At 39.9% G+C, this 16,830-nt stretch overlaps 1 protein-coding gene across 4 annotated transcripts in view; it reads right to left on the bottom strand.

The window, feature by feature from the left end:
* Positions 1-16,830, bottom strand: part of LOC134533631 (CCR4-NOT transcription complex subunit 6-like) — a 515,868-nt gene that overhangs the window by 472,493 nt on the left and 26,545 nt on the right. For 2 of the 4 annotated variants that reach the window (XM_063371129.1, XM_063371128.1), the window contains exon 2: positions 10,741-10,872. In XM_063371129.1, the coding sequence (XP_063227199.1) occupies positions 10,741-10,864 (124 nt within the window). In that variant the 5' untranslated portion in view covers positions 10,865-10,872. Of the gene's footprint in view, positions 1-10,734; positions 10,873-16,830 lie in introns of all 4 variants that reach the window. The other 2 variants (XM_063371126.1, XM_063371127.1) reach the window with 1 other exon arrangement.

The following is a 16,830-nucleotide window of genomic DNA, read 5'->3' as shown; positions in this document are numbered from 1 at the left end:
CATTTTCTACCCCTTGGGGGCAATTTCAATTCAATCGAGTGCCTATGGGTGTGTCTTTTGGTAGCCAGGCGATGAGCCGAGTGCTAGATCACATTCTAGGTGACTTGAAATACAAATCAGTATTTAATAACATTGACTATATTATCGTCTACAGTGCTAATCTGGAGCAGTACAAACAACATTTGTGTCAGGTGTTTGACCGCCTCAGAGTCGCTAATTTAACTGTAAATCCCGATAAAATTCACTTGGGAAAAGATTACATGAAATTTTTAGGTTACATCATTTCTAAAGGTAAATTGATCATGGATCCCGATAAAGATTCCCCTATTGTAAATTTCCCTCCCCCTAAGAACATACGAGGAGTTCAAAGGTTTCTTGACATGACGGGATATTACGCTCGTTTCATTCCCGATTACGCTGCGGTTTGTAGCCCGCTGAATAAGCTGCGTAAAAAGAATGTTGTTTTCGAGTGGGGCGACGCTCAACGGAAAGCCTTTGACAGCCTTAAGGCTTTGGTGTCTTCTCCCCCTGTCTTAGTTCTACCTGATTTTCAACACAGGTTCGCACTCCAGGTAGATGCGTCAAGCATTGCGGTAGGTGCCGTCCTTGGGCATATTGAAAACGATAGGTTACGTCCTATCGCCTATGCCAGTAGAACACTCACTAACGGGGAACAATGTCTCGGTACATACGAGAAGGAAGCCTTAGTGTGCTTGTTTGGCGTCGAGAAGTTTGCGTCTTTGCTGTGGCTAATTTGTATAACGCTTCTCGGAGACCTCATGGTTTTGTAATTGGAGACCTTGTTTTGGTTAAGAATTTTTTGCTGCCTAAGTTGGCTGATAACATTAATTCTAAATTAATTCCTCCAGACGTTGGTCCGTACGTAATGAATAGATTTTTAGGTGACAACACTGTTTTGTTGCATAGTGCTGCCGGCTCTAAGAAATTCAGAAAGGCCCATGTTGGCCAATTAAAGAAATTTATGTGTAGCCTTGATGGCCCGCAGTTGTTTTGGCGTGCGCGTCTGGCTTTGTTTTTTTTTTTGTTTTCAGCTTGTTTGGTTATCGTTTCCCCCTCCCCCCCTACCACGTCGAGGACGCCACGCCCACAAGAGGATCCGCGCCGCTGAGGACCTGACACTCCTCTGCCTTCCCGCACCGCCCGTTCGCCGCTGCGTCTACGAGGCCGTCCGCCTCTTCTGCTGCCTGAGCCATCTGGAACGCCGCATACACATGTCGTTGTGCGGCCATACGCTGCCTCTCAGGGCAGGGGCCCGCCCTGAGGAGCCTTCTTCGAGTCACCGCGGTACGCTCGAGGCTGTGCTGGCTGAGCAAGCTGCCGTCTACTCTGCGACCCTGGCGTGCCGACGTGCTGATGTGCGAACCTCATCCCGCTCGTCTGGAGCCGCGACACTGGCCGTGAACGAGTCGCAAAAGAAGCCCTCGCCCCTGTGAGCATGCAACTCGCTCGACAGGGGTGCGAGGCGAAGAGCCCAGTCAGCCAGGCGCCCGTCTGCACGCTGGGTTAGGGAACCTGACGCATGCTGTGCCTGGTGGCGCATCGGCTGTTGACTCTCGAACTCTGGTGCTTGAATCAATTGAACATGAACTTTCCTGGGACGTCCCGCTAAATTCAAGAATTATCTTCAGCGCTGAAGAGACCAATGTAATGACTATGAAGATACCAATGTATTTGGACTTTGTAAACACATATTCAAGAATCTTTGGCCTATGTAAATGGTGTATTTATTCACGTGTATGTTTTTGGATTGTATGTGTATGTGTTTGGAAATTATTGGAAATTATTTTGGACTGGCAGTCAGACCTCTTCGTGAACACTTCAAGTTTTTTATTGGCAACTTATAACTTAGAATGGACATTGACTGTTGCTGACGAGGGCGGCAAGCACGGTGGTTCCAGGGCAGGGGAGTTGAAGCATTAGGATCGCCGCTTCGTTCAAGCACCGCGCGTCTGCGCGGGCGGCGGCTCGTCGTCCCCTCCTTCCTTCCCCCTCCTAGTGTATGCTTGCTTGCTTCTCCCCTCTCCTCCTCCGTTCGGCGCATGCGCACTGCGCGGCACATTTGTTATAAAAACAGGAGTTTTCTAATTATTCGGCCTTGTTCTTCTTGTATCTACTAGCTCGACTGATCTCGTTTAGTCTCTTTTGAGAGCTCGAGTAGTTGTTAGCCAGCATGTAGTCAGTCAGTTAGACTTTAACTTTGTACGACGTGCGCGACCTCGGGGGAAAGAAAATGTAAGTTGGAGTAAGGCGGTGGCCCTTGCCATAATGTAAACGTTTGTTGAATTTTGTGTGTTTTGTCTAAATTCCCTTTCGATCGCCACTTGGAAAATTACTTTTGATTTCATGTAACTTGACTTAATTTAACTTCACCATGTTTATAACTGTTCTCCCCTGAGTCGTCGACGTACGTAAAACGTAACGTAAATTTTCATTAAAAAAAAAATGTAACTTGCTTTTGTAATGCATGTAATGCGCATAAGGCAGTAGGTTTTCCCTGCATTTTGACAATCTTGTAATTTGGAAGTTTCAATGCGTCTACCTTGTGACGCCCCCTTTTGAGGCCCCTTAATGGGACCGCGCATGTTTTGTACCACGTTGCGCCGGCGTAAACTCTCACCTTTTTTGTGGCCTTTATAATGGCTCGTTCTCTTTTGCTGTGTGTGTTAAGCACATTAAAACACCATATTGGTTTGTTTGTTACGTAAATGATCACCTTATTATTTATTTTTGTTTAGTTTTATTAAAACTTTATTATTGTTAAAATTTGTTGTTGTGTTACAAATACCCGTTCTCAATCCTTGCCATGCTATGACGTCCTACCCCGCCCTTATGCCTATAGGCATTACAAAACAATAAGGAAAACTTGGATGCTAGATCATCCAAATTTCTTCATTAAAATTACTAATACAGCACATTCGAGGCACACAAAACATATTAGCATAAACACTTTCTTGAATGTTCGAGAACCCATCTAATCAAACTCTTACAGAGGATCCTCCAAATTTGTGTAGTGGTTGTGTGGCGGAAATTAGGTATTTCGGCACTTTTTTTTAATTTTTGGAAATTTTATTTAACATATTTTTTGGTTACAAAAGGGTGATTTACACTTTGTTAGGCTGGTGTACTCTACTTCGTTAAACTTTACGGCAGTGGACCGAGGCACCTTTTCTCAGGGGCCAATCTGATCTTTTGCAAGTTTAAGACGTCGTTAGCAGCCTGGATGACATTTCTACCGCTTGCTGTCACGTCCGGGGTTTGTAATATTAATTCCCTACATGACTAAATTTGCATAGAGCAGCTTCTGACTTGCAAGCTCTATTTCTTAGAGACCCGCTGAGACTAACGAGTCTCGGCACGAACGAGTATCCCATGGACCTTCTTTCCCAGCCTCGCATTTTTTGTCCACCCTCACCCCCCAGCTCCCCACCTTGGTTCTCAGAATTTGGGCCAGGATCATAGCCCTGACGTGAACTCGGCAGGCAGTGGCCTACTTCAATGATGATTTGCCACAGAAAAAATATGTGCAGATATGGACCACCCTAGACATCTAGTGGCAGAAATAGTTACTTCTGCTCCTGTTGCCAGCGAATGGAGCTAACGCCCACGATACCTAGTGGCGATTTTACTAACCTCCTTCTTTCCTTCCCCTTTAGGCCGCCAGAGAGCAGCACCGGCTGCGCCATAAGGCCCTATGCTTTCACTCACATCCTGTAAAAGTCGATCCTATGTAACGTCCTGTGCCCGCTGGTAGAGAGCGCAGTGGTCGTCCCTCGGCGCAACAACTGAAGGTGTAGTTGCGCTCACCTCGGTCACCTCCTGACATTTTCGGTCCAGAGCCGAACCTTCCCCCTCTTTTCCCTAGGGCCGAGCGCCCGTTTTAATTAGGAGCTTTGTCTGCCATTGCGGCACTTAGACTTCGGCTACTTACCGCGTCATCTCGGCGTCTCCTCTGTTGAGAGGTTTTTTCGCGGCAACGACAAACTCTTCCTTCAAATTAGGAATGTAGTCATGTCTTAAGGGATGTGATCCCAGTTTCTAAATTTAGTAGTAGCCAGTCAGTCGTTGTAATTAGGCAACAAATAATGTTATAGTTTACATTTTATTAATTTCTTTATTCTTCCTAAATCATGTTTTTTTCCGCGTCATCCGCACTATTCTCGGTCCGCACCTTTCGGATGTCGGCGCGAGACATTTCCTGAGTCCAGGAGCTACACCCTACTTGGTGAGTACTCCGGTATTTTTTTCCTCCCCGAATTCCTGTTTGTTGGCCTTTTCGCACCGACTGTGTTTGACTGTCTGGAAGCAGGTCTAATTCGTCGGAATTTGACTTGTGTTTCAGACAGGGTCCAACATTTGGGCGTCGAAATTGCACCCATCATGTTGTCCAGGACCTCGAGCTTCGAGTCTCTTTAAGAAAAGCTTTATCCCGGCCAGACGTCCAACTTTGAAGCCCCGGGTGATATTTAAAATATAACTTCTCCCTACAACCAACTAAAGAAATTATTTAAATGAATACTAGCGAGCAGTGCCATAGAGAACTTAACAAATAAGAATATGTGAAATTGTTACAGTAATGAGTGGACGAACCTAACCTGCTATAATATGTCAGGAAGGACATTTTTAAATTGTTTCTCTGTACTTGATTTGTTGTTAAAAGTATAGTATAACGTGTGTTAATCATATCGGGACGGCCCTCCTTTTAGTAATGTGTTAATACTGTTTATTGTGAAACCAAAACAAAGGAAAAACAGATTTAATTTAGTTCTTTTTAAATAAACCAGGAATCCTATAGACCAACCTACTTATGTAATGATTTTTTTTACTAACCTATATATATTTAAACGATCCTCTAGCTCCCAAGTTGCTTGTGTGCAGGGAGTATCAAATTGTCTTGTTCACCACCTCGTGCCACCTCTGGTAATACTTGTCTTTTTCTTTATATTTTTGCTCAGTTGTTTCTTAAGTTTTTTTTTATTAAATTAAAATAATATAATTTTGGGGTACGAGGGGTGTTACAGTATGCTTAAAGAATTTCCTCTTTTTTTTTCTTTTCTTGAAGACCAGAAGTCCCATTAACAGCGAGACCCATTCATTTAAAACATTACAGATCAAGTGAAATCAGGTTCTGTAAATAAATTTTATAAATTTTCTAATGGGTTTTGTACCATAGATCACAACAATTAAAATCTTTCGAAGCTGTTTTACACCAAAATGTGAAAGATATGATTTCCCAGGGCCACCACACATCTTCTTTAGGTGCTCATTTGGGCAGCTACAAGAGACCTAAGGAATATGTGGTTGTGAGGGCGTACGGTGTTATGGTGAAATTATCGGTGGAAATTAGTGGGCGCCACCACGTGAGTGAGCACGTGGACCCGGCTGGAGACTCTAACCCAGGGCGTTACGTGGCCCGTGTGCGGCGAGATATTAGCCCTCTAGATGTTACACGCAGCTCCCGACCCTACCTAAGCCCGCTCTCAGCGTCGGGCACGCTTATAATCCGCAGTGGGCTCTCAGGGCGTCCCACACGCCGCTGACCAGGGTAGGGACCCACGTGGCCCCCCGAACACAAAAAACACGTAGCACAGTTAACTGGTTTTATTCTACTCACGGTATACGTCCTTACACGCTCCTTCACTGATACAACTGAGAAAACGCCCGAGGCACGAATCAGATTAGGTGAGGAGGCGAACCACGCACGTGGTCGCCTCAAGGCAGTGACACGACCGCCCTCGGCCGGCAGGAGAGAAAGACTGGGGTGAGCTCATGGCTTGCGGGTGGCAACATGGCGCCCCTTCGCGCCGAACACAATTACCGTTACACTTTGCTGTAGCGTTCCCCGGGTTACTCTTAGAAAATACATAACTAATTTTACAATAATTATTAGATTACTTCCATGTCCAGACCGTCTGTAATAATTACTTATAAACATAAAACAGGGTTCAAATGAGTTTCATGCTAGTTCCTCTGTCGTCCGCTAGGGAGCGTCCGTGTTCGTGCTTGGACTTATAAAAATAACAACAGATCATGAAGTTATTAATTAAAAACACATACATGCATAATCATCGTTACACTGTTTTTGGGACGGAAAGAAAAAGGTTACAATGTTAATTAATATATTTAGGGGTGCGGCGCACTGCAGCTAGGCGCCCTCTTGCCGGGCTAGAAACACACGCACACACGCACGCACGAGCGGGAGGTTTGAACTGAGACGGTGGTTGGGCGGTGTCATATCGGGCTCAAAGGGGCCGCAGGCCTGGACGACGTCAGTTGTTTCACTTGGAATGGTATGCCTCATTACATTTCAGAACACAATGAGCTTGGTGAATTCTGTGCCCTCAGCAGACTTGTTCAAAACACCAAGTTTGGTTCTTTATCTTCAGATGTAGCAAAAACTATTCAATGATTTTGTAGAACCATTCGCCCATTCCAAATATGGACATACCATACTGCATGTATGCTCTAATGCCTTCTCAAAATTTGCATGACTCACATCCTTAAGGAAAGATATTACTGCCATCATCATTTCAGTTTGGCAAAATCACTTCAAGATTTCCGGTCAACCATCAATATTCGTCTACTGAAATGGTCCCCAATTTACATAAAAATCATTCAAAAATTGGTGTTTTTCCTCTGGCAGCCAACATGTCACACCACTCTACTACAGAAAACCAGTATAGCCACCCCACTCTGCACTTAAGTGTAATGCCGCCCCTGAAGTTGAAAAAACAGTTAAATTAATGTCGTGACTTAACGGTGGTTGACTGTTAACATAAGCATCCAAGCAATACTGGGCCTGCGATTGTAAAACTATTTTATAATTGAATCATCGTGGAGCACGTACACCACCAAGCCTGGAGCATGGCAAGGGGGAAGGAAAGTAGTCAAAGATTCTTAAAAGTGTCTCATGGAGGGATATTTTAAATGCATGCATTTTAAGATAGATATTCAATTAATACAGAGCCCTTTGTTGAAACTTACAAAAAAAATTTTCACTAGTTTTTTTTATGTAGGTTATATTGTCATAAGCAATAATATATAATGATTAGATATAAACGAGACTGTATCATTCCATTACAGTCCAGCTTCTGTTGTATTCATTCCTCTGCTGTCAAGTATATCTGTAATCTACTTTAAAGTTTTTCAGAGAACTGGACAAGCAGTAACATTCATAGTTTCTTTAAAAATAAACTGTTAACTATTGACAGGTAGTGATAATGGTAAGCAATAAATCACATAAATATATTTTGTCTTACCCTTTCTTTATCATTAATGATCCATGAAATGCAGATGTTCAGGTAGTGTCTACATTATTATTTTTTATTGTGTTATTTTTCTGTCAAATCTCAAGCTCCTAACTTGCCTAATGCTTAAGTATATTTTACCAGTACACCTCCAACTGACTTTTAATCTACCATGAATCATACATACTGGCGATAGGAATTCTTGAATGTCAGTCAGCACTTCCACTGAACATAAGTGAAAAGCAGCATGACTACATGATGGGTGAGGCCAAGGTAGCTGTGAAACTGCTGAGTTCAGGTGATTCAGTAGGTTTTAGTGACGTGGCACCGATGGCCACTCATTAAGCTTGTGGCAGTTAGGCTCTCGCTGAAGGCGGACGGGAGGGATGACGCTGACCTGCAAGAGGGCAGAGGCCCTGGCGACAACGAAAGCCACATGGAAAAGCTTCATGAGATAAATCATGATTTTATTTCAGTTGTAATATTGGCTAAGTTTAATTTACGATGCATCAAACTGAATGTTCAAGCATTATTTAGTATTTTTATTTAAGTTTATGAGTTGCGAGTTCATTTTAAAGTGTAGAGCTAAAGTGTAAAATTAACAACTTTAAAGACGCTTAGTATTCCTGGTAGGGCGGCACTGTTTTCATTTCTATTATGAAGATCAAAATTCATAAAAATTTTAATTATACAAACTACTAAGAGAAGAATAACGGGTAGTGAAAAGAATAGACATTGCAATAGTGTAATAAATGCTTAACACGCAGAACTAATACAGTATTTTTATATTTTAACTTTTACTCAAAATAGCTAGGGTATGGAAATGTAACAAATTGATTCCTGAGAAGACCTTGTTGTCACCTCTAGTCTAGCTTTGCGAGTTGGAACCCATGTTGAAGTGTTTGTTCTGTTAGTGTCTTGTTATTCTCCAAGCTCCTTGACTTGCAAGTCAAGCAACCCGAAGGTGGTGGCTGATCTTTTAAAGAAATTCTGGAAAGTTTTAGCACGTAGAAGAAATTTAAGAAGTACAGTTACTAGGTAAAGAGTACACGTATCCCCAGTCCTCCCAATTATATTCAAAACAATAAACAAATATGTATAAAATAAATATTCATTTAAATTCTATCAAAATTAAAAATTTATATGAAAATTATTGGATCATTAAAAAACCTAAAAATTTACTTAAGCTCTGTTCGCAATATAACTAGATAAATCTTATTCAATACTAAATACTGATAAAAAAAATTAGTGTGTAAAATGCTATATTTAACATGAAAAAACATTATATGTAGCAACAGACAGGACCTAGGCTTATAAACTAGAGCAAATATGTGTGTACATGTGTGTGTATATGTGTGAGTTGGTCCATGTGTGTGTCAGTGTGTGTGTCTGTCAGTGTGAGTGCCTGTCAGTGTGAGTGTCAGTGTGTGTGTGTGTGTGTCTGCCTCTGTGTGTTGTCTGTCTGTGTTTGTATCCATCTCTGTGTCTGTTTGTGGTTCTTTGTGTGATTTTCTGTCTGTGTGTCTGTATATGTGTGTCTGTGTGTTTTTCTCTCTCTTTGTGTCTGTGTGTGTGTCTGTGTGTTTTTCTCTCTCTGTGTGTCTGTGTGTGTGTGTCAGTGTGTATGTCTGTGTATCCATCTGTGTGAGTTTCTGTGCATGTCAGTATGTGTGATAGTACTATCTGTCTGTGCCAGTGTGTATCTGCATGTGTGTCTGCATGTGTGTCTGTCTGTGTGTCTACCTCTTTGTATGTCTGTCTGTTTATGTCTGTCTGTGTATGTCTGTCTTTTTATATGTCTGTGTGTGTGTGTGTGTGTGTGTGTGTCCATGCGTGTTTCTGTATCTCTCTGTCCATGTGTCTGTGCATGTGTGTTTCTGTGTTTGACTCTCTAGGAATGTGTTTGTGTATGTATGTCTGTGTTTGTGTCTGTGCATTTTGCTGTGCCTGTGTTTCTGTGCATGTTTGTGTGTGCGTGCTTCATGCTGTCCATCAATCTGTGTGTGTGTGTGTGTGTCTGTCTGTCTCTCTCTCTCTCACACATTTTTCTAGACACGATAACATCCGTATATTTTCACCAATCACTTTCGAACTGATACATAAAATCTAGTAATGGAAAAATCTTGGTTAAGTTCGTTAATGAGCAAAGGAGTAAAAATAGGGAAGGTTTTTCGAAAAACAGAAAAATTACCATAACTCCCATAATATGACGAATATCACTTCCATTTGAATGTAGTACAACTAATAGTAGTACATAGTACCAAAAACTTTTGTTTGAATATATTTTTTTATACAACCAACCATAACTACAAGGGTATGAAAAGAAACAAGGGTATGAAAAGAAACAAGGGTATGAAAAGAAACAAGGGTTGGAGAACTAAAAAATTAATTACTACTTTTAAGTAGGGACACAATTCAATTCATTCAAATTGTTTGTAAATCTCGTATATTTTATCCAAAACTTTTGTCTACAAAAATATTTTAATAAGACGAACCATTGCTGCAAGGGATTGGCTTTAAAAAATAAATAAAACTTCCATACCATGCACACTATAAAATCAAATATAATTAAATGTAAAAATTTTAAACACTGTCTAAAACTTTTGGCTGAAACAATTTTTGATGAAATGAACCTTTACAGTAAAAAAAAAGGAGTTAAAATAATAATAAAAAAATACTTTCTTACTATTAAATTTGTTCGAATATATTTTAAATAAAAAATATTAATATTATTTAAACCATGGTACAAATATAATTTTTATAGGACTAACTATAAGTGCAAGGGATGAAAAGTAGTGTTTGAAGACAAAAATAAGTCATAACTATCTTAGTAGGCATAATATGAAGTTTGTTCAAAGCTATTTAATGATGGATGCATAAAGTCAAAAATTGTGCAAAACATTTTTGCTGCATGGAATATGAGAAAAAGTTTTATCAATCAGTTTGAAATATTAGAAAACATATGGGATATCAAGTACATTAAGTTCTTAAATTGTTCCAGAAGTTTATAGAAGTAACCAGATAATTTCTAGAATAAATAGGTACTTTGAAATCTACCTATGCCTGTGCCAAAATATTTTTTTTTACAAAATATGCTCAACCTATAATAAATTGTATATTTTTTGGACATACATCTAGTATCTCAATGATTGCAAATATAAAAATCATGATAGATTTACTGAGGGCCAGAAATAAAATGATATCAAAACAAATTTCATTTTAATTTTGAAACATCATGCACAATAACAAGCTTGAAATGGTGGATAAGATTCCAGATCAATTTTATTTTAGTTTTAAACAAAAAAATTATCAAGTACTGTCCCAATGGACTACAAATGAACTGACTTACAGTAAACATGCACAAATGAACTGGGACTGAAACCCACAAGAGCCGAGCTCTGGCAGGTGGACACTCTTACCAAGCTACCAGGTAGTCTACATAGAACAAACAATAAAGCACGATCAACACCTTCACCTGTTATCTCCAGTTCCGACCAATTAGATTTCTTTCCAGAGGCTGCATCCTCGGCCGACATGATGGAGTGTGCACGTCGCGAACTGGGATTCTCATACTTTTCTTTGTGGCTGCTGCGGGACATACTGACACCTGCAAACACAGCCTGCACGTCAGACTCCAATCTTCACATCTCCCTTCACAATAACACTTCACTGCCAAACAATGTCCTTAGAACATCACGAGCACCGGAGAATCTGTAATCCAGTTGCATGGCACACTCACCAGACAGCAAAGAAAGAGATGAAAAATCACAGCAAATACTACATAATGTGGAGAAAACCTTTGGGAAACTCTCCCAAACATAGGTGACTACATGCTAGTGAAGAGGTTGGCACTTAAAACTCTGACCAAAAAACCAACCGGGCGGAAATAAGAAGCTCACCTATAGACACGATGATGGTCTGTATATTTCTCATGCCACGACGTCTCGTCAAGAGCCAAGGATCTAGGGAGCTTAGCTGTGTCTGTGCACCGGAAGGCGAAAGTAGAGCTGGAGGGCGGATCATACATTCTAGCGGTATAAGGGCCAGCAGTGAGGAGAAGTGAAGAAGTAGTTCGCGAAGGGATACGAGTGGGCCGTCCTGCGGTGCTGCCGAGTACCTGTAAGTGGTGGTGGTAGTTAGGAATGCTACCCGGTGTGGGAGCGAGGCTGCCGTGGCATTTCCCGGTGTACTTATCATTACTGCGCCGTACGCAAACCAGGAGGAACACAAGTCTGCTTTGTGTAAAAGACGCGGTGCACTGTAGACTAAGGCATGACGATACTGCCTTGTAACAGGGCCCTAAGGCTGTGTGCAGCAGACGATAACTGACGTGGGCTCGCTGAAGGGAAGGCTGTCCAGACGTGTGACAGGAAATAAAGTGGGCTGAAACCTGGTGGGGTTGCGGGGAACTACAACAGGTTTTGGGGCCCACAGGCCACTAAAGTAGGTAGAAACCTCAAACAATACTAAAATCCAATAAAAATTTTAAAACACAAATGTGAGACCACCTTGTCATTAATTTGAAGTTATATGTAGTGCCTCAAAACACACACATCACTCTTTATTTGTATATTATTTGTAAATAGATTGTTGGAAAACATGCTGAGTTAAAGAAGTTGAGAAACACGCGACAATTATTAAAAATTAATCTGTTAAAAATTTCTAACACTCTGGGGATTAGAGCCTGTGGTTAAGACCACTGTCTAAAAATAAAGAAAAGAAACTACATCTAGGTTTTTTACTCTATGCTTTACTGGTCAAGAGAGTTTGCTTTTTTCATATTTTACAACAGAAAAATCATAAACAACAAAAAATATTAATAAGGGCCTTTTATCCAATTATTTTTAACGACCACATTATACAAAAATTATATGGCTTAATGTTCTTTTCAATGTCCATAGTAATTTCAGTGCTTTGAAGGTAAAATGAAAATAAATCTTCCGCAGCTGTGTCGGGAGCCGCCTGGGAGGCAGGGGTGTAGCCAGGGGGGGGATTTAGGGGTTGAAACCCCCCCCCCCCTTAGTGAAAAATCCTTTTTTTTTCTTATCTGAAAGCAGGTTAGCTAAAAGCCTGGGTGTCTTACTGCTATCACCGGCCACTGCACTGGAGGGGAAGAGTAAGCGAGCCTTACCGATTCTCTTTCCCTGCACCTGCCGCGAGCAGAAGCTATAAGGTTGTGGCGCCGTGACGGGTCCCAAGCTTTCAGATATCTTACACCAACCAGCACGATAATTATACGCAGGTGGTGACTAGGCTTCCAAAAGTGTAAGGTTCGCTGTGTGTGTATAGAATTGAGACGACGACATGGTGTTATGTAACTCTTCAAGCTAAGATAATTTTTTTCCCAGGAATAGGCCAGTTCTGCCGAAACCCAACCCTAGTTGACAAATGAGAATGGTTGGAGGGTAGGAGCCGGGGAGGGGAGGGCTCTGCGTTGATTCTATAGACAATGCTCAGTAGTCCGTACGCGTACAGCAAGATTAGTAGTATTTGTTACCGTTACCGACCGAGGATATTTGTGTCTGTGTATAAAGATTTCAGTGCAAACGTGCACATGGTGGCTCTGTATACCTGTAACTGTAAGCATTAACGTTTTATTTATGTCTTGAGTTTGTTGTAATCATTAACTCGGACAATCGTTTTCTGTTAGACTGCTATGGAACCTGTCAAAAGAAAAGGAACGTTATTGTCCTTTTTTGCGAAGGAATGTCCGACGAAGAACCAAAAGGCTGTTACTGAACACATTCAAACAACTCAAACTGGCGCCAGAAACAACAATCAAGAAATGGTGAAAAATCTTGAGACAACGTCAACGTCAGGACCTTCAAGTAGTGCACAATCCGAATGTAACAAGAATGATATCGGAGCATTCATCCATAACTTGGACACTGGAAAGGAACAAGTAAGTAATAACTTGATGTGACAATGTGATTTATTGCATAATTTTCAAGACATGTGTCACACATTAACATTGCGGGCAAAAATATAAAGATGCTTATAAAGATGATCTTCCTAAAACCAAACACTAAGTGCTTTCTCTGTTAGTAAGAATAGGGGATACTATCTTATTGATAACAGTGTGAAGCAAAGCTGTTTCAGAAAATGTTTGTAATAACGTAAGGAAAAGTTTATATATATTTTTTAAATTGTCAATCTTATTAAAAATGTTAGTAGATTTTAAAAATTAAGGCATGTCTTAATTATATAAAAACAAATAATTTCCTCAAGTACTGTAGCTCTGTGATTTTATGTTCGTTGTAAATTTTTGTTGCTGTAATATGAATAGTTTTCGCTATTTGCATGAAAAGAAAACAGTAACTTAAATTGTGCATTTGTCTTGCACTAACATGTAAACTATTTACAAAAGGTTAATTTGCGGGAAATAACAGTTCAATCAACACCTAAAATTTGATCACACTTCTGTACCACAAATAAAAGATTTTTTTTTTAAAACTAGTATGAACACTCCTAAAAATGCGTAAAAGTGCGAAGTGCGGACATTTTTGTGTTTCATATCACTAAGAGATACTGATACCGATATTTTTATGGCTTTCTTCGTATCCTGTAATAAGTTTACGAATTTTTCGTAATGGAGCTATGCACTTTAAATGCATGTTAAGGGGCCTGCCTGCTACATAGAGCTATTTTCCGTTGCTGAGGCACGGAAACTTCAATAAAAATATTAAGACTAATACACTTTATTTAATAAGTATAATCCATGGAATTACTGTTTCAACTGGAATTGTGTTTATCATATAATAATACAGAAAAATACAATGACATTAGAAATAAACAAAAATTTATGCAGCATTTTTCTTCCACATATTTCAAGTAATTTGGATCTTATTTTTCAGGTTATCACAGAGCAGGACAGGTTAGAAATTCTGCAAAACCCATGGACACCAGATATTTCCTACTCGTTTCCTAGAAGTGGCAAACGCAACCTCAAGTTCCAGCACAACTGGTTGAACTGCTGTATTCTAAATTTACAGATGGCGCATACTGTAAGTACTGTGCTTTGTTTTGCTGTGGGAGTGGAGCAGGTAGGGGATACCAAGCTTTAGGCGTACTGGTTAAGAAGCCATTTAGACGTTGGAAAGATGCTGTAGAACAGTACTTTTTGCATGGAAGTACAGAATACCACAAACAGTGTATCTTGAAAGCAGAAAATTTGCTTTCAGTTGCTAAAGGAAAGCAAAAACGAGTTGATTTGTTGCAAAATTCTGTTTTGGAAAACCAAATCACAGAAAACAGGAACGCTGTGTTGCCTATCATAAGTACTGTACTATTTTGTGGACGGCAGGGAATAGCATTACGGGGGCATAGGGATTGTGGTCCGCTGACACTTTCAGAGGATAATGTGGACAATGATGGAAATTTTCGCGCTCTCCTGCGTTTCCGAATAGAAAGCGGGGACACATCTCTCAAACTCACCTCGAGAAAGGGCCGAGAAATGCTTTGTACTTGTCTCCAGCATTTCAGAATGAGGTTGTAAGTGCTTGTAATGATTTTGTTTTGGAGAAATTAGTAAGCATGGTTAATTCAGCTGAGTGCTTTACAATTTTAGCTGATGAAACTACAGATATGTATATCCACGACTGAACAGTTTAGCATAGGAGTGAGGTATATTTTTGATTTAGAAAACAAAATCAGGGAAGATTTTCTTCAGTTTGTGGAAGTAAGAGATGTTACTGGAAAAAACCTGGCTAATGTTTTACTTAGTTCTCTGGAAAAAATTGGAGTGAAAGTACAGAATCTGAGAGGCCAAGGATATGACGGGGCTTCTGTAATGAGTGGAAAATTTAATGGAGTACAGGCATGTGTACTTGAGAAGCACCGGTGTGCTTTATATGTTCACTGTGCTGCTCACAGTCTAAATTTGGCTGTAAGTGCATCATGTACAGTTACTCCTGTAAGGAATTTCCTTGGTACAACTACAAACATATGTACTTTCTTTAACACTGCCAAGAGTAGTTGTGTGCTAGAGCAGTCTATATACAAACTTTGCCCTCAGTCCAATGCTACAAGACTAAAGCAGATGTGTCTAACCCGATGGGTTGAGAGGCATGATGCTATAATTTTACTAGCGGAAATGCTGACTGCTATTCATGATGCTCTTGGAGAAATCACAAATTGGACTGATATGGACACATCTTCAATGGCATTACAGCTTCGCTGTGCTATTGAGCAATCAACATTTTTGATTTGTTTACAAGTTCTTGCAATAGTTTTTTCCATCAGTTTTCCCTTGTGCCGTTTTCTTCAAACAAAGAATACAGACCTGGCTGCTGCAGTCAACATGGTATCTCTAGTGGATGAAGAATTACAGTCTTTACGAGGAAATGCTGAAACTGAATTCAAAAATATATACAATTCAGCATCTGGAATGGCAGAGAAATTTGGGGTAGAAATATCCATGCCTCGCATAATTGGTCGCCAGATACACAGATGCAATGTCGAAGTGAAATCGGTGGAAGAATACTTTAGAATTAATGTATTTATCCCCTTTTTAGACTTCTTTTGTAATGAATTGAACCAACGGTTTTTAACACATAAAGAAATACTGAGCAGCTTTGTATGTTTATTACCAGATGGAAAATCAACTTCTCCAACAGAACAACAGCTGAGCAGCATGAAAAAGCTGACCACATTTTATGAAGAGGACATGCAGAGTAGTTCATCCATAGTAGCCGCTGGCGAATTGAAGCTTTGGTACCGTCACATAGCGCAGCTTTCAGAAAAGCCTAAAAATGCCATTGACTACTATTTCAAATGTAATAAAGACGTTTTCCCGGTAACTAACCGTCTCTTGAAGATACTAGCTACATTGCCTATTTCAACAAGCACCGTTGAACGGTCATTCTCTACACTACGACGCATAAAAAGCTATCTTCGGAACACAACAGGGGAAGAAAGACTAAATGGCTTGGCACTTTTAAATGTTCACAGGGAAATCCAAGTGTCACCAGACAAAATATTAGACATTTTGGCACAGTCTAACAGGCGTATGAAATTAAAACTGAACTGAAAAACAATACATACTACTACCATAGTAGGATAAAAAAAAATGTATAAAACAGTACACTGTACATGAAGTACAGAAAATGTTAAGGTTCCTTGTTTTATTATTTGCAACTTCCATATACAACCAACTTATATAGTCTTTATTGATTTAAATGTGAATATTTTTGTGTTTAACAGAAGACAAAACTTTCTGGAACTATTTCCTGCATTTCTTCTCCTTCATCACCTTTTAGACCAGCAAATTGGAAGGTTTAGTAAAGCCTGAAATTAATGTTTCTGTGTTTATTTATTTTTTTATTTTTTATTTTTTTGGAAAAGTCACATTTTTTAACAACTTATTGTGTAGCCTGGGCCTATATTGCAAGATAATTTATTATTCCTTTTTTTTTTGTATTGACGAGCTTCGATCATGATTTATGATTTTGAGTGGACGTGGACAAGGCACTCGGATTGATTAAAATATCTTTAATTAATTTCTTATTCATTACTCAAACAAATTTCATATTAAAAAAATTAATAATATTTTTACCATTACAATATT

Source organism: Bacillus rossius, chromosome 7 (assembly GCF_032445375.1).
Source record: "Bacillus rossius redtenbacheri isolate Brsri chromosome 7, Brsri_v3, whole genome shotgun sequence".
Taxonomy (NCBI): Eukaryota; Metazoa; Arthropoda; class Insecta; order Phasmatodea; family Bacillidae; genus Bacillus; species Bacillus rossius.
This window is presented reverse-complemented; position numbering and strand designations above follow the sequence as displayed.